Genomic DNA, 21,439 nt, shown 5'->3' with positions numbered 1-21,439 from the left:
GGCTGGAACTATAGGAACAACCGGTGTTACTTTTTAATAATGCGTTTCTGACCAGTTGACTTAAAAACCAATTGAAACAGAAACATATGAAACCGCAAACTATTCGAACCCATCTCTTATATTAATATTATTTTACTCTCGATATTCACCGGCGTCACGTCAGGACGTGACAAACTTAAATTCAAAATTTATAATTTAGTCAAGCGAAAATTTTATAAGAAAACAGGCAAATGGTCACGTGCAATAAAACATGACGATTGAACTTACATGATGAATTACACTAAAAATTAAATGACAAAACATGTATTCTGTTTGTACAATGAACTACTGTGTGAAGGGAGGCGACGTTCTGAACGTGTCCTGAAGGGATTTTTTTTTTTTTTTTTTTTCTTTTTGACGGAAGACGAAACGCTCAGGTACTACGGAGGCCGGTAGCTACGCCGGATGTTGTGCAACGTGACACCTGGGTGTACCGGAAGTGGACGTGGCAGTCGCAGCAGCCTCTTCCGGTTGACACAATGGCTAATGAACGGTAGACAGCTGGTCCGCGAGTCGCAACGCCTCCGAAAGCAGGCTGGCTTCCTCCTGATCGCTGGCCTTGGCGGAGACGAGGGCGATGTTGGCGGACGTGGCGCTGCTCGTGTTCTGGGCGCTTGCGGAGCTGTGCGGCGGCGGCACGACGGTCAAAGCGGGATCATCGTCGCCCTTCAGCGATGAGATCCCGTTCAAAATCAAGTGGCCGGGAGCCCATTTCTCACTGGTGCGCAGCGAATCAGCGTCTGTCTCGTATCGTAACGGCCGGGTGCATGATAATTTAAACCATATGTAGCTGCACGTGTCATGATGTATATTATTATGTATATATAATATACTGCTTTTTTATGCGGTTCTGTTTGACAAGCGTAGATCACGTGTCTGCGGTGTTTTCATCGATCTAGTGTCAAGTGTGTGTGTCGGAGGTGATGGGTATTTTTCTGTAGTGTAATTTCAACACTAAGTTACTGACTTGCATTTATTCCTTGTCTTCCAGCAGACCCCTTAACTACTAAAAATGAGGTTTTCCTCCTTGCCATAGTTGTTTATTGATGTTCATTCATTTAAAATAATGCTGTTGTCCAGAACAGTTTAATTTTCCTTCCTCAGGAGGCACTTGAACTGAGGTTATGGCCACATTGTATCATTATTTCTCCATTACATTTACATCATGCATTCATTCAGCTGATGCTTTTCCTCCAGTGACTCACAATGTTAATCTATTTACAATTTTTTATACAGCTGGGTAATTTTACTGGAGTAATTTAGGGTAAGTACCTCGCTCAAGGGTACGACAGCTGGAGGTGAGATTCGAACCTGCAACCTTTTATCAGAAGGCAGCAGTTCTAACTAGTAGTAGGGTACCAGCCGTCCCCACATCTGTCATGTTTCCTGAAGCGCTTATAATAATAGTGAATCGGTTACTATTTGCTTTTTATCATGCATTATTTCATTAAATATCTTTGCATGTGATTTAATTGTAATTGCCAGTTTTTTTGTCATTTTTGTCACTGTCAGTAACGTTTACTTAATTGACAGCAGTGTCCAAGGTTTACATTGTTAGATGGTCCATTATACTGTATCAAATCACTATAAGTACCTTAAATAAGAGTAATGTTTTACAGCAGCTGGTAGCATAGTGTTTAGAGCTGTTCCCTTTGGTTCTGAAAGTATTTACTCTAATTTGCTTCAGTGAAAAAATTACCCAGCTCTATAAATGGGTGAATAATATTGGTGTTGTGAGTTGCTTCGGAGAAAATATCAGCTGAACGAATAAATGCGAATGCTATAAACCCAGCGTGTTCCGATTACAAGGGAGCAGCCCTAAACACAACGCTTCCTGCAGCCCTCGCCATGTTTACATACATGCGTAATCCGTTCTGTGAGCTCCTCCTTTAATCAGACTCGTGCTAACAGCCACGCTGCTCTTCCACAGCCAGCATCGGGGGCGCTTTACAAAGAGGATGACTTTGTCATCATGACCACCACGGACAAGGAGCAGTACAAGTGTCTGCTGCCTTCCTTCTCCGACGGAGACGAGGTACGGCCGGCCTCGAGCTGTTACGCCTCTGTTCCCTTCATTGTAGGCGCTTGAATGGAATATCGTCGGTGTAGAAAGACGCTACCGAAAAGGATGTGAAAATGTGCAAATGAGCGTACTTGGTTTAGAGGGAGATCGCGGTGGTCAGCTGTCCATTCTTACGTGGCTGCATGACATCCAGTCGTCTTTGCCTTCCTGATCAGAGTGAAGAGAAGGAGTATGGTGGGCCGAGCCCACGTGCTCTGCTGGAGCCGCTTTTCAAACAGAGCAGCTGCTCCTACAGGGTGAGATGCTTTCTTTCACTTCCACTGCCACGTGTCTTCTGCTTACGAAAGTATTCCACCCCCCCCCCCCCCCCCCCCAACACGGTACTTCAGCGTGGCTCTTAAATGAAAGTTTGCCGTGAGCTTGAAATTTGAAGCTCGTAAGTACAAGGATCCAGGAGCTGGATAGTCAGGCGCACGTGTTGACCTTTGATGGGCCCTAAAACTTAGAAGAAAAAGTTCATTTCACAAGTGTAAAGGAATTCCTCACTTATGATCTTTAAAAGATTGGAAAAAACCTCATTTCATGAGGAATGCAGTTTGTCGATATGGAGTAAGTGACCAGGGACCTTATTCAAGTGGTCGCCTTTCAGATCGAGTCTTACTGGACATACGAGGTATGTCACGGGAAGCATGTGAGACAGTACCATGAAGAGAAAGAGACGGGTCAGGTAAGCATGGACAGGGTTTTCCTTTTCAGAATTTATAGATGGGTGCATTCTACAGAGAGCTTTAAAATTCTGAAAGGCACAACATTTGTAGACGTGTTATAAACGCGCTTGGAAGTCATGTCTTCAGTTTTACTTGGTTTTCAAACATAGTGTATAAATGATGGCTGCATAGCTGACTGTTTTGTTAAATTTAAAACATGATTTTATATTTGTATATCTGTTTTTCATGGATGATCTCAATGTGAAGGATATAGAATGTTTATCCAGCTGGTAATATAGCGGTTAAAGTTGCTGCCTTTGGATGCAAAGGTCACAGGTTTGATCCCCAACCCCGGTTGTAGGTACTTACCCTAAATTGCAGCAGTAAAATTACCTAGCTGTATAAATGAGCAAATAACTAATAATTGTAACCTTTATATTGTAAGTCACTTTGGAGACGTGTCAGATAAATGTAAATGTTTCCCAAAAAGGGTAGGATTTTGAAAAACCCCTAATGTTTCAAAAGATGCTGCAATGGAAGTTTCAGAAAGTACAAAAAGTACAGTGAAATGAACAATATGACTGCTGTATCTGTTTATTGCCCAATATCCAGACACTATGTTTTTATCATGGCAGAAGATAAACATCCAGGAGTACTACCTTGGAAGTTTTGTCACAAAGACTGAATCAGGTGAGCATCGTGGGCTCTCAGGATCCTCAGGCAATGCAAACCCTTATCAGACTAATTTTTTGGGCTGTGATGGAGCAGAAGGCATTGTTTCTCAGTGTGATTTCCTGTCCTGCAGAAGCTGAAATGGAAAGTGACTCTGAGAGCACAGAAAATGAGCAGGTTGGTGTGCTGAACGGCCCAGTACCGACAGAGCAGTACCATTAAAGGCAGCACACATTGCAGTCTGTTCCTTTATAAGATTTTTCTCTCTCTCTCTCTCTCTCGCTCGTTCTCCGCCTTGTCAAGGTGCCTACCAAAAATGTGGAGGGCCAGCTGACACCATACTACCCAGTGGAGATGGGCAATGGGACACCCTGCGTTCTCAAGCATAACAAGCCGCGTTCCACCTCTGTCCTGTACGTGTGCCACCCCGAGGCCAAGCACGAGATCCTGTCCATCGCTGAGGTGACCACGTGCGAGTACGAGGTGGTGGTGCTGACACCGCTGCTCTGCAGCCATCCCAAATACAGGTGCAGGGTGCCCACCGGGCTTTCTGGTGGCGTTACTGTGCTTCGGTTTTCTTGGGCGTGCGAGAGCTGGGAGGTTAAACACAATAGCAAACTCTTAATTCCCTTCTCTTCTCCTTCAGGTTCAAGACTTCCCCAGTGAACAACATCTTCTGCCAGGCTCTGGGTGGCTCGCCGTTTCAGCCGCAGCGCCTCACCCAGTTGGAGAAAGAGCAGGAGGAGCTGGTGAAACCACCTTTCAGTGCACCGCCGGAGCGGGAGGTGAGAGGGAACGCGGCCATGGAAGGAAGCTGAGAAGGGAGGCAAGGGTACCGTGCACTGGGTGACTGGAATCACCGAGGAAGCAAATGGATGGAGTTGAGATGACGTTTAAGTAGCTGTCACACACCGGCAAGGAAAGGCAGGAAGGAAATTTACTCTTTGAAAAGACGTCTCCTCCTCTCCCCGCTTCCCCCTTCCCGTTCACCTTTGGCTATTTGTTCTTGATGTCCTGTAGGAGGAAATGTCTCCCATAAGAGAGGAGGTGCTGTCCACCACTCACAAACCCTTGACAGTAGGTGGCCAATCCCAGATTGCTGTGGGAACGACCCATATCTCCCGCCTGACGGATGAGCAGCTGATCAAGGAGTTCCTCAGCGGCTCATACTGCCTGCACGGGGTGAGCAGAGTTCCTCCACGTTTGCGTTAAATGTCCACTGACGCAGGTGAACCATTTCTTGCCGTTTTGAAGTTGTGTGTGTTTGTATAACAGAAGAACCTGTGGGATAGATGCAGCAATGTTGTGGTGTCAAGACGGGGACACTGCAGCAAAGTGGATCCCCATTTGGTTCTGTGAGAAGAAATGGGTTTTAATTTCTTGACGTCAAGTGGAAGTGGGTCTCGCTGGGAGTTCAGAAATCTCAACACTTTCCATTTCTTGTTCCAGGGAGTGGGCTGGTGGAAGTACGAGTTCTGTTACGGGAAGCATGTCCATCAGTACCACGAGGTACGGAATCCTTTCCATTCTTCTTTTTATTTTATCGTCAAGGCCTTCAGTGAGCAGTTTTAAGTTGCGTACAGCAGTAAATAGCTGGTGGCAAGTTTGAATTCCTAATGTGTATTTAAAGGAAGTGGTTAAGGGTAGAATGTCACAAATGCTGAAGTTGAATGTTGGTTCTGTAAAATGAGGTGGCTGATGCTCACTCTGCACCCAGGACAAAGAGCATGGGAAGAACATCGTGGTTGTTGGCACCTGGAACTCCGAAGCCCATCTAGAGTGGGCGCAGAAGAATGTGGCTCGGTCCTTTGCGCTTAAGGATGATGGAGTGCAGAAAGTCAAGTATGTCTCCTCCCACTGAGCAGTTAACTTTGTACTTAATCCTTTCACCAGCTGGCAACGTAGTGGTTAGAGCTACTGCCTTTGAGTCCAAAGGTCGCAGGTTCAATCCTCACCTCTAGCTGTCGTACCCTTGAGCGAGGAACTTGCCCTAAATTGCTCCAGTAGAAATTACCCAGATGTATAAATGGGTAAATAAATCCTTAACATTGTAAGTCACTTTGGAGAAAAGTGTCAGCTAAATGAATAAATGTAAATCTGTACATAAGCTTGGTCATTTGCATGAGAGTCCTAAAGCAGCGATCTCAAACTTGAGTCTGGTTTATCCCTTGAGCAAGTCTGTCGTTAACCAGTATACCACCTGTTGCCTATATCTTAGAAAATATATTTCAGGTCAGAGTGAGTAGTTAGGTTACACAGTTCTCTCTCCCATTTTCTAGAGTTTATCACATGACTTTCTCAGTGTTTGCTTGCTGCTTGTTAGAGCCACACCTTGTGGAGGATATCCTTGAGGACTTGTTTACTGAGAAAGTTGTTCTGGTTGTGCTAAATGTCATCACTTGGAAAAATGATAGTAGGTGTTCTTATCTTTGACCTTTGACCCTTTCCATGTCATCATATAGGTTGGTGTCCCATTTCTACGGCCAGGGGGATGTATGCGACCTGACCGGCAAACCGAGACAGGTCATCGTCAAGCTCAAGTGAGTCTCCCGTTACAGCTGATCTGACAGTCAAGCTTCATGCATTCAAAAAACATCTTTCTTATGTAATACTCATATAAACTTTCTCACTGTTTTCCCACTTTCATTTCCTTTCATAGGTGCAAAGAGTCTGATTCTCCGCATGCTGTCACTGTTTATATGCTGGAGCCACAGACCTGCCAGTACATCCTGGGGGTGAGCAACATGTGGCTGCATTATCTGCATAGTAAGTATTTAGGTGAAAGGAGTCTATTTTAACCTTTTTCCCCTCCCTCAGGTGGAGTCCCCAGTCATCTGCAAGGTTCTGGACACTGCTGATGATAATGGCCTGCTATCTGTTCCCAGCTAAGCAGAAGGAGGAAAAGGAGGGTATGGCGATCAAGAGGGGAAAAGGAGTCTGGCTGCGCTCAAACGAGCGGGCGTCTCTCCTCTCGTGCACTTCTATGGGGAGAAGAATGGAGTCAGTGGGCTCTTCCATGTCCACCCTGCTTGCCACACAATCCAGGTCTCCCCACTCAGTGTCTTAAGGCCTCTCTTTGACACCACCACTACTTTGTGTACTGAATTCAACTGTTGGACAAAAAGAGCGCAGGAAAAATACTTCTTAGTCCCACCTTGAGAGGTGAACACTGAAGGCAAAGTGCTGCTTTTGCCTGAACTGCTAAGGAAAAAACAAATTAGTCCTGTCATTTTACAAAGCCAAATATGGATGATTCCTTGGATTCTGTGACCACTCTGGACTGATGTCATTCAGACAGAAAACTCACTAAGCAACGGAAGCTTAGTGTCAATGAAACCATCAATAATTGTTTGCCATTTTGTATTTTTTTTAAACATTTCTGTATTTATTTTAATAAGCTGGACTGCTTAGGTGCGTGTTTGGGCTTTGGCATTTTTCCCCCCTAGCTTCAGAAGAGAATAATTCGGAGCAGTTAATTGCTAAATTAACAGAGTAAATAACTATACCTTTGTTTGATGCTGTAGAACTGTGTGAAATTGACATATCCATGAATTTAAGATGGAAGTGAAATATGAGGAGGGGAGATAACTGGTGGCAGTTTAGTTGTATTTGTTTTTACTGATGAGGCTGAACAAACTTGGTTTGTTTGCTGGTAATCTGTGACCCACAGATGTTCTGTGGTATTTCTGCTGCACTAATAAAATTTGTACAAATGTCCTGGTAAGTTGGAATTTCTCAGTGATTTAAAATCCCTCTTTATCCACCAGGGGGCAGCAAACATTTGCCTAGCAGCCAAACCTGCACTATTATTTATGAAAGGCAACTTTATTAATGCCAAAACATTGTAGAAAAAATATCTAAATATTTAGTATGTAGTGAAGTTACATGTTACATCATCCATATATGTGATGTAACACTTGAATGCCAAAAAAGTATGGAGATCGGTCCCGCATAACTACGGCTGAGAATGTTCTGAACCCCTTAACGTGTAGAAAAACAAAAATGATAAAATTAGTAAAGAAGAAAAAACTGCAGTTGCCATATGTTTAATACCTCGATAGAAAAATGTATGAGACTTCCACAAATACAATATCTTTTATGAGGGAAAAACACAATATAGTATCTTAATATCACAATATGAAAAATGCAGTATCAATGTAAAAATAGAGTTCTGCCCTTCTGCATATTAACAATGCACCAGTAACACTTTGGGATTTTTTTTTTTTTCTTTTTCTCCCACATTTGCTTATTGTTGCTTCTCTTTCGCTGGAAGGAATTTGATTTTGCACTCGAGTGCCCTTTTCCTCTTCTACTTCTCAGCCTCAAGGCTTTATTACATCAGGATAAAATACACTTGAAGAAAAACAACTTGTCTTGCTTCCTACCTCTGTCAGAAAACTTGTGCAAAAAACAAAGCAAACACTTTCCAATCTAGAAGATTCCAGTCCAGCTTCTGTTCCTGTCCCTTGGTCCTCTAACACTGACAAACCCACACGCAGTTGTTAATGCAGCCACATTCCTGCTCGAAAGTTCCCATCCGCTTAGAGCCAGATGATCACATGACCTCTGTGAAAACTCTTCTACAGTTGGAGCCCTGGTGCCCCAGTGCCCCATCCACAGCTGGAGGTGGCTGACCGGGCCTTCACACAGAGGGCATAGGGATCTGGCGCACAGAAGTACTCTCAAAGTCCTGCAGCGCCTCCTGGTGGGTGTGATAGTGCATGGCCACGTAGGACTTGGCAAAGCCAAAGGCAGAGTTGGTGGGCAGCAGGCTGTTGGGAGAGCTGGGCTCCTCGGAGGGGCTGCTGTTGTAGATGCTGTAGTACGGCTCGATTCGGGTGTTGATGGGCGTGGAGCTGCTCGGCGGCCGTGTCTGACGGGCTACGGTGGCCCGAGGGCTGGGGCCGCTGTCACGGGTGTGGCTCGGCCCACAGGCCTGGTCTACCAAGCGGCGCTGTGGCTTAGGCGACAGCACGTAGGCCGAGTTGGTCTCGTGGTGCGAGGACTTGTTGCGGTTTGCCTCCAGGCTACCCTTGCCGACGGCGCGCAGGCGGGTCTTGCGTCCATGACACGGCAACCCCAGCGCCACGCACTGGAGGCACCAGAGGCCACGGCGGCGCAGACCGGCGCTGTTGCGCGAGTAGACGAACGGGTTGATGCCCGACTTGAGGAAGACGAGGGCAAAGCCGCACAGCTGGAACTGGTAGAGGCCAAAACCGCTGCTGGGCACCAGTACATCCCGCGCCAGAGAGATGGCCATGGGGAGGCAGCAGAGAAGCAGAGAGAATACAATCACCACACAGGTGGCCACGGCGCGCGAGTCCTTAGCCGTGGCTAGGTTGACAGAGGAGGCCAGCTGGCAGCAGGTGGTGCCGGAGCCACCAGGTTGGGCATGCGCCGGGCCGCTGCTGCGCGTGTAGGGATGAGTCTGCACGTGCTGCAGCTTGTTGTATGCCTGGTTGCGGTACAGGGCCGGCATGGCCACCGGGACAGTACACTGCATGCCCTCGAAGCCCGTGGTGATGAGCGGCGGCGGGCGAGTGGCATCCACGGTGATCACCGGACACTTCCGCACCTGCGCGTTCCTGCGCAGTGCCCGAGCAATCATCACGTAGGATAGCGATACCACGGCCACGCAGAAGGCAAAATCGGCCAAGTAGAGGCAGAGGGTGACCTTACCGTCACCACCGGCCAGGCCGAAGCGGGGTAGACAGGGCCTGGAGCCCCATGGGTGGGCATGCAGAGTGAGCAACGTAGCCAAGGTGAAGCTGGCGGCCCACAGGAGCGCGGTCAAGGCCAAGGTGCACGGCAGCGAGGCCGTACGGTTCGGCTGCTGGCCAAGGACCATGCGGAGCCGGTGCAGCGCAATGACCGCCACCGTCTTGAGCGACATGATGACGAAGCCCGAGCTGGTTAGGTGGAAAGTGAAGCAGAACTCCTTGGAGACACCGGGACTGCCACTGGTGCCTCCGGCGTCCAGGAAGAGCACGAGCGCAAACATGGGCGTCGTCACGCAACAGATGAAGAGGTCACAGAAGGACAGGTTGAGGATCATGAAGTCAAAGTTGGTGCGGAACTTGCGGAAGGCCGGGTCGAAGAAGGAGAGGAACACGACGAGGTTGCCGTAGGAGCCCAGGCAGAAGATGAGGATGAGAATGAGGGAACAGGACACCAGGGTGGCCGTGTGGATGAACGCCCACTTCGGGGACGGCGGCACACCCAGGCTCCCGTTGTACGACTCCAGGTGCATGGCACCGGGCAGCTCAGAGGGTAGCTTGGTGGTGTTCATCATACGGGACGAGCTTCTCGGGCGTCACGGCAATTCTACGGCTTCCATGAACGCCTCCAAGCGATCCAAGGTCACAAAAGTTTGTGCTGCTCCTTTAAACTCATCAGCAGGCCGTGTGCAGCTCCAGATGGGAACCTCTGGAATACAAAGCAGAGACAACAGACATTTTACTCCCTGTTGGTGACATCAGCAAACATTTCCCAAGATCTCATTAAGGAAGGCCGCTTGTGCAGAAGAAAATATTTACGCTTCTTTCGAAAGCAGATTTGTTGGCCTCTCCATAATTTGAAAATATGCGTATAATTTCCAGAAGTGAACTATTCCAGGTGTTAATATATATAATATATAGATATATATATATTTGTATGGGCAGATTGTGAGGAGGCAAGACCCTTCAGAAATCCCTCCATCGGTGACCATCATTTCCTAGAAACTCCAATTCTTCATCAGCCGGACACGGATTTCTTGAACCGGCACCGTTACGCAATTCAACTGTTGCTCTAAAAGCACAAATGAAGAAATTGTAACGCGGCGCTCGGGGGGGTCGTTTAGAGCAGCAACGGTGACACAGACACGCGCTAATAAAACGAGATCGCATCCGATACATTTGATTACGTAACCAGGCATGACCTGGTTTGTTCACTTACTCTGTTGCCTTGTTGCGTAGAGGAAAACAAACAAAAGAACAGTTTGAAGCACGATCGATCTGAGTATAAGCGCATGCAGGAATAACTGAAAATGTATGTATTGTATATGGCTTTGCTTGCGTGTAAAAGAAATATATTGCAATGCGATGTAAAGACGATGATGGTGATGGTGATCATGAGAGCATGAAAATAAGTAAATGATGGCATTTCAAACACAGTGGTGGAAAAAGCCGCCTTGCTTGATGCGTGATTATTATTATTATTATTATTATTATTATGTAACGCATCATCAGAATGAGCTTTATGCAAATGACCGTGGTAACAGTGATGGTAACAGTGTACTGTACTCGCCATGACGCTCTCAGAAAGCTCCGTCACCCCGGAGAGTCCAGCAGCGCATCCTCTCCTCCGAACCTCTCTCCTCCGTTCCGCCGCCCGTCTCGCGCCTCCGCCTTCCCCGCAGTGGATCACGCGAGCGCTGCCTGCACGCGCGGCGACGGATGCGCGCGATCTCGAAGCCGGCGAGTCGGAGCTGGAAGCGCGCGAGGGGAAAGGCGCGTGAGCGGAGCGCGTGCTTGCGGAAGGACGCGGAAATCCAGAATGTGTGGTGTGGGGTGGGGTCGCGGGGGGGGGGGTAGTGTCTCATGGGTCAACACGCCAGCAAACAAGATCATGTTTTGCCAGTTCTTGAGCGCAGCGCGTGGCCCGAACCACGAACCACCGAGCCGAACCATTTCAACGCAGAGGGCTTTAGGATTATCGCCTTGCCTTCTGGAGGTTGTTGGTTCGAATCCCAGGCACTTACCTCGAAGCCATACAGTAAGAACACACTGCTGTATAAACAGCTAAATCACCATCCCCTCTGAGATGTTCTAACAGGAAGAGTAAATGTGGACAGACACATGAGGTTCACGGCTTTGCCTCCTGAACCTCAGCAGAAATGAAAAGGGACGCATCGTTGGAGTGGCCGAGAAGACGGAGCCCCCTCCTTCCCCTGTGTCTTTGTGAAACGCAGCTGCTGGCAAGAGCCCCCACACCCCCCCGCAGCTCGTCTGCCTACTACCAAGTGGTCAAGCATCTCTCCCGCCGGACACTTTGCACGCAAAGCTAAAGAAGTGTACGTTGCCCTGGAAACGGTGACAGTGGAGGGGTCGTCTGCTGCCAGTGTATTTTACAGTAAAATACACCCACAACACAGGCTAAGGTTACAATGTGGTAACGAATCTGCTCTTAAAAATTTCTAATAAGTGTTTAGTGGGAAAGGACACATCGATGGTGTTTGTGATGACATCTGGGCTGTACCCAAACTCATTCTCAGCAACTCGAAACACCTGGAACGGTCGATGGCTGCAAGATATGTCCGAGTCTCCCCTGGAAAATGTCACCATCATTAGAGTGATTGCATGATTGCATCACAAATGGGTCGCCCTTCTTCAGCTGGTATGGGAGGAATCGAAGAAAGTGGCGCCGAAGCCTGATTGACAGTCATGGGGGGGGGGGGGGGGGGAAGCATGAACGCGAAGCATGAAACTGTGCAGCCAGCCTTCAAGGAAGGGCACTTTCCGGAAGAGGTCAAGGAAAGATCCGGATGCAGAGAACCCCTAGGGTGACGGGGAGCCGTACAGAAGGCTAACGTCCAAGTATTTGGGATTCAGGTCATGAGCTGCGGACTGACGCGAGAGGCTGAAGAGCAGCCGATCACCATGGGAACGGAGGTAGAGAGGATTTTGCTGCTCTCACTTTCATTCTCTTAGTCGCCGTCACTGGCTCTGGTGTGTATTCAAAAGGAGCTTGACTGGGAGGGAATGGAAAAAACCAGCACTAGGCACTGAAATTCTTCAAGTCACAGTCCATATCTATGACGTAACAGGCACACGTATTATCGAACTGTTAATTTAATATTTTTTGTGTCTTGTGCCTATGTAGGCCAAACAGTTGAAACATTCCAGTATATTTACACACATTTAACTCAAACGGCCATAATTCATACAGGATTTATCAGAATACTTAACAAATGTCAAACACAAAAAAAAAAAAAAAAAAAAAAAAAACTTAAGTTTGAACAATTTCAGTCCATATCCCAGCACAAAGAAAATGACTGATTGTAAATATGCAAACGTTTGTTGAATGTTCAATACAAACTATGTGGACGCCATGTTAAACTGCTTTTTACTAGAAGCAAATCACAACAGCTGAAACATGCACACAATTTTAGGCTTTGTTATAAACAGCTTGTTTTATTGGCATTTTAAGTATAAGCAAATAGTACATCTAAAAATCACTGCAGTTTTGGCACTACACTATAGTGGCTCCTTAAGAGTATTACACTCAGTGAGATACTAAACCGTATTCAGTCATACTGGTCTGAAGTCTCAAAAGAAAAAAAAAAAAAAAGTCTCCTCTCCAAGTAAAACAGATCAAAATGACAACAATGAAGATGTGTGAAAGGTAGAGAGGGACTGTGAAGGAGGGGTTCCTCAGTCCTATGCCATAGTATCTACCACACTGCACCAAGAGAAACACAGCTGACACACACACACACACACGCACAGAGTCTGGCAAACCCACTGCACGCACACAAGAGCCCTACTCACACTAACAAAATCTGTACCAGTAAAACTAAGTAATAAAAAGCACTTCAGAAAATAAATAGATACTTCTGTGTCTTTATAGCATATACACATGTAATATATACACATTATTACATATGTACATTATGTATAATTTATATCTATATAAAATAAGCACAAATGTGTGTAGGTGACTGTGTGTAGGTAAATGTGTGTGTAAGTGTTTTTTTTTTTTTTTAAATTAAAAAAAGTGCTACAATGGCATGTGATCTGTCTGTTGCACAGCAGCAGCTACCAGGTTCCACCTGATGCACTAATGCTGATGTTCACTGAGAACAACACCTCACTTTGAGGGCACAGTAAAGGTCAAGTTCTGTATGATGGAGTCTGCTTGGGGGACGAGGATCAACGTTCAAAGTTCAATGCTTGTACACAGGGTCATGAGAAGGGAGTTCACAGGCATTCCTCAGCATACACTCATGCAAAAAAAAAAAAAAAACCTGTACAGTAATAATAAATTGCAGGCAATTCATTCCTGCTTTTGTTTACCTTAAATATTAAGTATATTAGAAAGTTATAATCATGCTAAAGCCATAAACAAGTGTACATTTTGATTTTTTCCTTCTTTTCTTTTGAATCCTCCTGGCTGGGTAATTTGACATTTCTTCTCAACTCAGGTGCAGGTTTAGTTTGTATGACTTTTGTCAAGGGAGGATCCACACACTGTGAGAAAGAATGTAGAAATCTTCTGAGTGCATATTATTTCTCCTTCCAGACAAATAAAGCAGTCCTTACTGAAGGGTCATGCTTTGTCCTATGAGAAAATAGAAAGAGCCACTTCAATTTGGACAGATGCTTTGCTATACTTCAGTATTTATTGTGAGCACTACTTTTAAATCTCACGCCTTATTTGCTGCATATTCTTATGCTGTATGTTGTCAATGAACCAGCTAACCAGCATAAGTGATTATAATTTGAGTTAAAAGACTCAAAAATACTTGTGAAAATTTTGCTGGTTTAAATGCCCAGAAGGGGCCTTCCTGTAGAATAAACAGTATACTGTACACATATACCACCAAAATACTGAATTAGAACTGCTTCAGGAAAAAAAGAAAAATACATATAAACAAAACTGTAAATTGGTTTCAATATTTGCATGTGGTAAAAATGGTGGCACAAAGAAGAGGTGAAAGAGTGAAACAGTGCCAGTACCTCCTCTAGGCATAGTAACAGGGTGAGACCAGCAGGTCTGTGAGCACAAGCAGCTGATCATCAGTGAACTGCTGCTTGTGCTCCTGCCAGTTGTCATGGTGAGTGCGGCGGAAGTTGGACAAGGTCTTCTTCACCGTCATCTGCGAAGACGCGCCAGGAAAAGGGCACAACAGGGAAAATGAGACAAGATATGGCCAAATGAATGGGGAAGAAATCAGTTTTTTCCAACTACCAGTGATTTAAGGGAAAAGAAGAATCCACTAGGATGACATCATTCACTAAAAGCAGACTTTTACTCATAGCCATACCCAAGAGAGAATTACAATTTGTTCTTAAACCTCAGCAGGCTTTTTGTAATGTCTGCCAAGTATCCCCCTTCACATCTACATGGGCTACATGTGGTTAAGATGGATGCCAGTTCTGCATGTGACCACATCCCCTTGTGGAAGGTAGCATCCTTCTTCCTGACCCACCTCGATGGGCTGAGTGTCATTGAGATGGGCGCTCAGGTCCATCAGCAGCTGTGGCATCCAGGTAGGAACGTCATAGGGGCTGGAGAGGATGCAAGCGCTAAGGCCTAGGACCCCAGCATGTCGGCGGACCAGGTCTAAATGCACACAGACACAGATACACACACGAGAGAGAGAGAGAGAGAGAAACAGAATGGAAACACCTGAAGAAAAAGTGATACAGAAGCTAAAGGTTGCTTGTGTATCTGGACACTTCATAGAACATATCCCTATTCAGCAGTACAAGAAAACATGGGCTTTTTACAAGAGAGCAGGCAGATAAGTGAGAAATATTTGTGGTGGTATCAATGGGCCAGAACTACAGAACTTAGCAATGCTGTGTTTCAGCTAGGAAGGGCAGCAAACCACCTTGAGACATCTACTGTATTGTTTGAGCGCATGACTCTTCTTGAGTTCTTGGTGGAGTAAGAAGAGCTGCTGATCTCAGCCCTTCAAGACCCCTGGGACAGACATGTGAGAGGAAATGGGACTCCAACCTGCTGAAGGGATGGTGTCCACCGCAGAGCCGAGATCCCTCCTCTTCCCCCTCTTGGGCAGCCGTGTTTTACACAGAGCCTCAAAGTGAGCCTGCATGGGGGCATCCATTGACAGGAAGTTGCACTGCAGGAAGCCACTGAGGGTGGTAGCTGCCATCTCGCGTACCTGGCAAAGAAAATGATGGTTCAGAATAGGTTCACTATAGTTTTGGCTTCCACAGTATGGATAGCAGAAGGCACAGCGATCAGAATGAGGGCACTCATACCTTAAAAGTAGCTGGTTTGAGTCCCATGAATGATAGGAGCACCTAGTAGAACCAGCTGTACTACTGACAGTGCTCCATGAAATGTACCCCACTTTATCACATTGTATGGTCTGTATGCCTCATGAAAGCATCAGCAAAAGAGCAACAAGGGCAGCACAAGTGTCTAATATATGAGTAATCACCTTGCAAGTAAAACAGTGTGGCGTAAAGGATGTGAAAGCAAGAACATTCTCTATACCAATTCCTTCCGTCAGATACCTGAAAGTACCAAGACTTTTCTTTACCTTACAAACATGGATTGAAGATTTATATTCAGGAACAGTCTGTACTCGCTTTCTTTTGAAAACTATATTTCATTTTATTATCACTGCTTACAGGCTGTTTTCCATTAATTTTTTTCTCACTTTTAAAAACAAAGCATCTATGCACATTCAGTGCTGAACTGCATCTAACATTCAAATAAAGTTTTCTAACTGAAGCGACTTGAACGGGAAAGAAAAAAAAAAAAAAAAAAGATCATTGGATGGGGACTATAATTTTCTCTATCCAAAGAAACACTATAAACATCACTGTGACCAACACTGTCCTTATACCGCCATTATTCAAAGCATTTTATTCATTTTTATCATTAATAACAATAAATTGTGGTAATTGTGCACATGCTGTGACTTAGCAACAGCTTGATCTAGACCAAAAGGAACAGGTCACTGAAGCCTGGGGTATCTACTTGCATTATTGATGCGTGGCCACCTTGGGGGCTTTGAAAAAAGCGGGGAATGCCAACACAGATGCCCTGGGGGCTTTAGAAGGGAATGCCCATCGGCACCCTCCACTCGCTGCTATACACCATTTGAAATGTGAATATGAGGAGGATTTCATGCATGTCGCGAGAAGAACGGGAATGGAGGATTGCTTTATGTAATACATATGAAAAAAAGACCTTTGAGTAAAAAACTGTCAGTGAACACAATGTTCCACAGAAGAGCTCAATTTCTACCAGAAGTGATTCTGCAAACACACAACCGATTACAAAGTAGAACTCCTTCGCTTCACAATCCCTTTGTCTCCGTCAAATATAAACACACTGATACATCAGTCTCATTTTTCCTCCCATATTCCAGTAACACCCATCTCATATTGTTGTAGCTTTTTCAGGAGGGGGAAAAAAAAAAAATATCTAGGTACTTCTATGCATGTTTCTTCTTTCAGTGCAACACAACAGAAATGGGCCAACATGTTATCAAGTGTCAGTACCGGTGCATATACACTGCATGTTTGAAATAGTTTGGAACTATGAACAGAGACAATCTCCAACTTGCAAGGAAAAATCAGACAAGTATGGTCACCTTTCATTAACGCTGTTACTCTAGGCTGAAGACCCAGTATGCTTCTTTAGCATTCCTGAAGATACTGGCACATGTTGGTGTTGCTAAGAAGGACCTGTCCCTTCTCTGTTTCAACTCCCTGGGACATGCCAGCATTGTAAAGTTGGGACAAGCAAGCCCTCAAGATCTCCATTGCCTGACCTGCTGCAGACCACTATTAGCCATAAACCGTTTGAACACTAGACCCTGTATATTAAACACTAATGACAACATTCCATACTGGTGTGAAGCTGGCCCCTGGACCACTGGACATCTCTTCTCTTGTGCTACCTCCCACCCATTCATGTCATCTTCCAAATTTGTCTGAACTTAATTTTTATTTTAAAAATGTTTGCTTATTGATTTTATGATGAACAAAAGTAACTGAGATATTAACCTGCACTCTACTGCAACTGATTCCTGGCCTTCCTGATGCCTGACAGTTATAAACTTGAGTGTAACCTCAGCTCTGTCTAAAGGGAGCTGGATCTTTGCAGTTTCCTAAAGTGAATTTATAGTACAGTGTGTGAATGACAGCAAGAGTATCTTTCACTGATGTATGGATGAGTGACCCAGTGTAAGTAGTGTATCTAGCAGTGTAAGTCACTGCGGTGAATAAGGTGTGTGGGCTCATAACACTACACAGAGTTCGTTGGAAGTCACTTTGGAGAAAAGCATCTGCTAAGTAAACAAATGTAAATGAATTTGCTACCTTACTGAGACACACCCACTATAAAGAGGACTAGAAGCAGGGAGAGATGGCTTCACTCACCTACAGGACTGGAAGAATGTCAAGTGGAACTGACAAAACGAGCAGCTTCAGCCATGGAAATTAACAGTGCTCTGGCTACGCAGAAATAACAATTGACGAGACCGCCTGAATACCCAGCATCTCCCCTCCCCCTCTACTTCAACATCCAACTCGAAGTAACCAAGGCAACAGAATAGCACTGCAGCTCATGGTTGCCTTAGCAACAGCAAGATCAGCAGAGAAAGAAGGCATGTGGCAGGATGGGATAGTTGCTCAATCACTGAAAAGGAGGCTATACGAAAGAATGAGCATGTGCATACACACGTGCACGCACACACACTTTGATGTCTCCTTTCCCTCAATCTCGATAAGAAAACCTTACAGATTACTACACACACCTTCCTATGACATTACAAACAGTTCTGGTGACTATCAAATAAAGGGTTTTATGCACACCGACAACCTTTACACAAAGGCACTCCATCTCGTGTTCTCACCACACAGCACACAATGTAATTTTCACACACCAGTGCAATTTACTTTGCTTCTGCCACAGAGCAGCTTGCAAATTTTAGAAAGGATTACCAGAGCATCTCACAAAAACAGCACTCACATTTCCCCCCCCCCCCCCTCTCCCCTACTATCGATCCCAAAAAATGGTTGGCTGTGTTTCAGAGTAACTATCTTTCACCATAGATGAGTACCTATCGGAACTCTGATTCACTCTCATTCAAAAAGATAAAACACACACACACACACACACACACACACACACACCTTCCTTCCCTTTTAAAATCCATCCTACACACACATGGGGTGGAAACAATGTCAAATGGAGCATTGCTGAATTTCAGCAGGCAGGTCTATTTTGGGGGGCCTTCTGTAAAATCCATGTATGTTCAGGAATAAGAGTCTGTGTTTGCACACGTAACATGTGCTCATGTTGATTCACAGTGTACCTCCAGCTGCTCGTCCTCCAGTAGCCTGATGACCAGCGCCTGCACGTCCTGGACCGCTTGCTCATCACTCAGGAAGGTAAAGAGGTTGTAGAACACCATGATCTGCAGGTACGTGAGCACAGTGTAGCGCGCATGCCAGGAGCTGCTGCCTGCAATCTGCAACACAGAGCACCCTCTGCAGTCAAGCTGGATGAACTGCTCCATAGCTTGGAGATCCATGAGTAACAGTGCACTGAACACTAATGAAGCACCAGCAAGGTCCAGTTCGTTCAGAAATCAACAGGTAGAACCCTGACCATGCCCTGCTCAAGTCACTTTTGATCATAAATACAAAAAATATAAATGAGAGTTGTTGCTAAAAATGCTATAGCCGGGGGGGGGGGGATTTACAAAATGGACATTTTTAAGGAATAAACAGAGATTTAATGCAACCATTCTAAGAGCTATCCTTTCTGTATCTTAGGAAAGCACCTCATTGCAAAGAATTGTGGTAGAACACTGCCTAACCTCCTGAAGCATCTGTAGGACCTGGGGGATCTGCTCTGGATAGAGGAGGCCCTGGGACATCAGAGAGAGACAGGTCTTGGCATCTCTCTTTAGCTCATCGTAGCTATCGTCATTCTCCACTGGGGCGATCTGATGCCAAATGCACACAAAAAAAAAAAAAAAAAAAAAAAAAGAAGCATTTATGCAGTCTTCAACAGAAATCCATGAACACAAGAAATTTTAATTAATTAATTTAGCAATTAAATCTAACATTCATACCAGCAAAGCACAATTTCAGCAAGAGGCAGACAAAGCAATTCTCACCTTGAAGAGCAGAGGCAAGAGCTTTAGTTGCTCTGGTACAGCAGTAGAGAAAGAACGTCCTGCGCTGGCCATGAGCCACTTGAGTACTGCAACACACGTACAGACAGACACACACATTCAAAATCCATGAGCCATTTCAGCACTACAATACAAAAGATAATTGTGACAACAAAAAATCCTGCACGAGACACTGCTGATCAGGCTTGATTGTATCAGATCTCAACCTTTTTCCACACACTTGATATACTGCTCATTAGTAGTTCAACGGCCCACGCCCTTCATTTCTCTTTCTCTCCCTACAACCCTCACCGGTCTTCAGCAGCTTGATGGCCTGAGTGCGCTCATCTTGCTCTCCGACCCCATTGTCCTCCACCACGTGGTTCTGGATCTCCTCCTCCCCCTCCATCAGGGGCTTCAGGCGGGCCAGAACACGCTCAGTGAATTCGGCAATACGTGGCGATGCTGTGGGCCGTGTGTGAGGCAGGTTGACATCAATCATGAAGATATAAGTCAGCACACTAGGGATGGTGGTGGAAGAGGAGGAGCAGGGACACAATGAAAGAAGAGGAAGGTAAACATAAGCAGAATTCACTTTACCATTTCCTTTCAGCACCACAACCACTGACTGATATGCAATTACACAATAGCCAATGCTGCAATGAAAATTTAAGTTTCTGGTAATGAAAGACACTAATAATCTCAAAAGAAGCAAGAGTGTAAATGTGCAGATTTATGTTTGTATGAATTCTCCTAACCTTGTGGGGACTCTGTAGAGAATATTCCCCACAACAGGAGCAAACCCTAAAAAACTGATCTTGCGAGGACTTCAACATCAGCTCGATAACTTTTACATACATTTACTTAGCTGACGCTTTTCTCCAAAGCAACTTACAATGTTAAGCTACTTACAATTATTTACCCATTTATAGAACTGGTTAAATCTTACTCAAGCAATTTAGGGTAAGTACCTTCAAGGGTACTACAGCTGGAGGTTGGATTTGGACCTACCACCTTTGAGTCCAAAGGAAGCAGTTCTAACCATTACTACCTACTAGCTGCTTCAACTAAAAAACATTTTTAGACTTTTATCTATGAATTTTTGTATTTTTTCAAGTTTTGTTGTTATGAAGTTAGGAATTATTAACTGGATTAAAGTTAAGGTCCCACAATTAAGAGGTAACCATGTTTATGAATCGTGGACCTCACCTGCCAATGCGCTCACGTACATTCTTGTACACCTGTGTGAGCTTGGGTTCCAGATACTCTAGCAGCCGGTGAAGAAGCTCTGGGACCCTCCACTCCTGCTGGGCCAGCCCACCCTGCAGCACATACAGGCGACTGGCACGGAGAGCAAGGGGAAGGGAGACGCACAACTCAGGAGAATGCACCACATTGCACAACTTCCCACAAAATCAACACATACCAGACATAACAGAAATTGCATTTGTAAACATTAATCGTAACAAATGTTAACTGGGACAGGAGAAGAGAATCTCACCAGGCATCTACAAAGGAGCCCCCCTCCCCATTAACCGGTGATTCCATTAGCATCTCAAATAGCCAGTGGAGCTTCCTGGGGTCTCTGCTCTCCTACAGAAAGGAAGTAACCCCATCAGGACCCAGAATGTTTTGTTCTTTCAGTAAAGCATTTGTGAACATGACAGACCAATGCAACAGGGCAACAGAATGGAGTGACGATCATACGGAGAGAAGAATAGAAGGTAATAGTCACTTTCCACCATGCAAAAGGGATGTAACCCAAAAAAAAAAAAAAAAAAGCAAGACAGGGAAAAGGAAGAGAATCCACAAAGAGCAGTGGAGGGCAGTACGATGTCACGAGCACGCACACAAGCTGTGGCAATACAGGTGCCCCAGTCCGCATAGGTCTCCACTGTGATATTGGAGAGTGCCGTGCGGAGCAGAGGGCAGAGCAGCTTCCAGAGAGATTCAACCTGTGACAGGGTGGACAAGAAAGAGCACATGAGGATCCAAGGTCAACAGGTAAAGGGGTCCATCATGAATACTAACAGTTCTGTAGAATGCTGGTGTTGAAGTCTTTGGCTCAGTATTACTTCTGTTAAATTCCTGCTGATACGCATATGAAGGACATTACATTTCCATCGC

General features: G+C 45.4%; 3 protein-coding genes across 4 annotated transcripts in view; 1 reads left to right on the top strand and 2 right to left on the bottom strand.

Moving 5' to 3' along the window:
* Positions 1 to 502: 502 nt before the first annotated feature.
* On the top strand, positions 503 to 7,157 carry erlec1 (endoplasmic reticulum lectin 1). The gene is made up of 14 exons (XM_018766031.2): positions 503 to 760; positions 1,970 to 2,074; positions 2,278 to 2,358; positions 2,712 to 2,789; positions 3,405 to 3,459; positions 3,575 to 3,618; positions 3,745 to 3,968; positions 4,088 to 4,226; positions 4,462 to 4,623; positions 4,891 to 4,950; positions 5,159 to 5,283; positions 5,904 to 5,981; positions 6,101 to 6,176; positions 6,259 to 7,157. Exons 1-14 carry the CDS (start codon positions 617 to 619, stop codon positions 6,328 to 6,330), a joined length of 1,443 nt encoding a protein of 480 aa, XP_018621547.1. The 5' UTR covers positions 503 to 616; the 3' UTR covers positions 6,331 to 7,157.
* Positions 7,158 to 7,617: 460 nt separating this feature from the next.
* On the bottom strand, positions 7,618 to 10,022 carry gpr75 (G protein-coupled receptor 75). Its single transcript, XM_029254374.1, has one exon. The coding sequence runs from the start codon at positions 9,731 to 9,733 to the stop codon at positions 8,084 to 8,086; it is 1,650 nt and encodes a 549-aa protein (XP_029110207.1). The 5' UTR covers positions 9,734 to 10,022; the 3' UTR covers positions 7,618 to 8,083.
* A 2,735-nt stretch (positions 10,023 to 12,757) lies between these two features.
* psme4a (proteasome activator subunit 4a) overlaps positions 12,758 to 21,439 on the bottom strand; it is a 40,678-nt gene continuing 31,996 nt past the window's right edge. The window contains exons 37-47 of one of the 2 annotated variants that reach the window (XM_018725024.2): positions 21,163 to 21,267; positions 20,814 to 20,905; positions 20,522 to 20,653; positions 19,625 to 19,833; positions 19,316 to 19,401; positions 19,013 to 19,141; positions 18,506 to 18,661; positions 15,166 to 15,331; positions 14,633 to 14,766; positions 14,160 to 14,299; positions 12,758 to 13,761 (exon numbers count right to left, since the gene is read on the bottom strand). In XM_018725024.2, coding sequence (XP_018580540.1) covers positions 14,165 to 14,299; positions 14,633 to 14,766; positions 15,166 to 15,331; positions 18,506 to 18,661; positions 19,013 to 19,141; positions 19,316 to 19,401; positions 19,625 to 19,833; positions 20,522 to 20,653; positions 20,814 to 20,905; positions 21,163 to 21,267 — 1,344 coding nt within the window. In that variant the 3' untranslated portion in view covers positions 12,758 to 13,761; positions 14,160 to 14,164. The remainder of the gene's footprint in view (positions 13,762 to 14,159; positions 14,300 to 14,632; positions 14,767 to 15,165; positions 15,332 to 18,505; positions 18,662 to 19,012; positions 19,142 to 19,315; positions 19,402 to 19,624; positions 19,834 to 20,521; positions 20,654 to 20,813; positions 20,906 to 21,162; positions 21,268 to 21,439) is intronic. The other variant, XM_018725025.2, reaches the window with a different exon arrangement.

Source organism: Scleropages formosus, chromosome 8 (assembly GCF_900964775.1).
Source record: "Scleropages formosus chromosome 8, fSclFor1.1, whole genome shotgun sequence".
Lineage (NCBI taxonomy): Eukaryota > Metazoa > Chordata > Actinopteri > Osteoglossiformes > Osteoglossidae > Scleropages > Scleropages formosus.
This window is presented reverse-complemented; position numbering and strand designations above follow the sequence as displayed.

What these genes read in the sequence shown, in the direction of transcription:
- gpr75 (XM_029254374.1), bottom strand. Translation starts at nt 9,733, where the DNA reads ATGATGAACACCACCAAGCTACCCTCTGAGCTGCCCGGTGCCATGCAC.
- erlec1 (XM_018766031.2), top strand. Translation starts at nt 617, where the DNA reads ATGTTGGCGGACGTGGCGCTGCTCGTGTTCTGGGCGCTTGCGGAGCTG. An exon ending in AGAGCAGCTGCTCCTACAGG is followed by an intron (nt 2,359 to 2,711) that starts GTGAGATGCTTT and finishes GTCGCCTTTCAG; the next exon opens with ATCGAGTCTTACTGGACATA. An exon ending in CAGGTCATCGTCAAGCTCAA is followed by an intron (nt 5,982 to 6,100) that starts GTGAGTCTCCCG and finishes TTCCTTTCATAG; the next exon opens with GTGCAAAGAGTCTGATTCTC.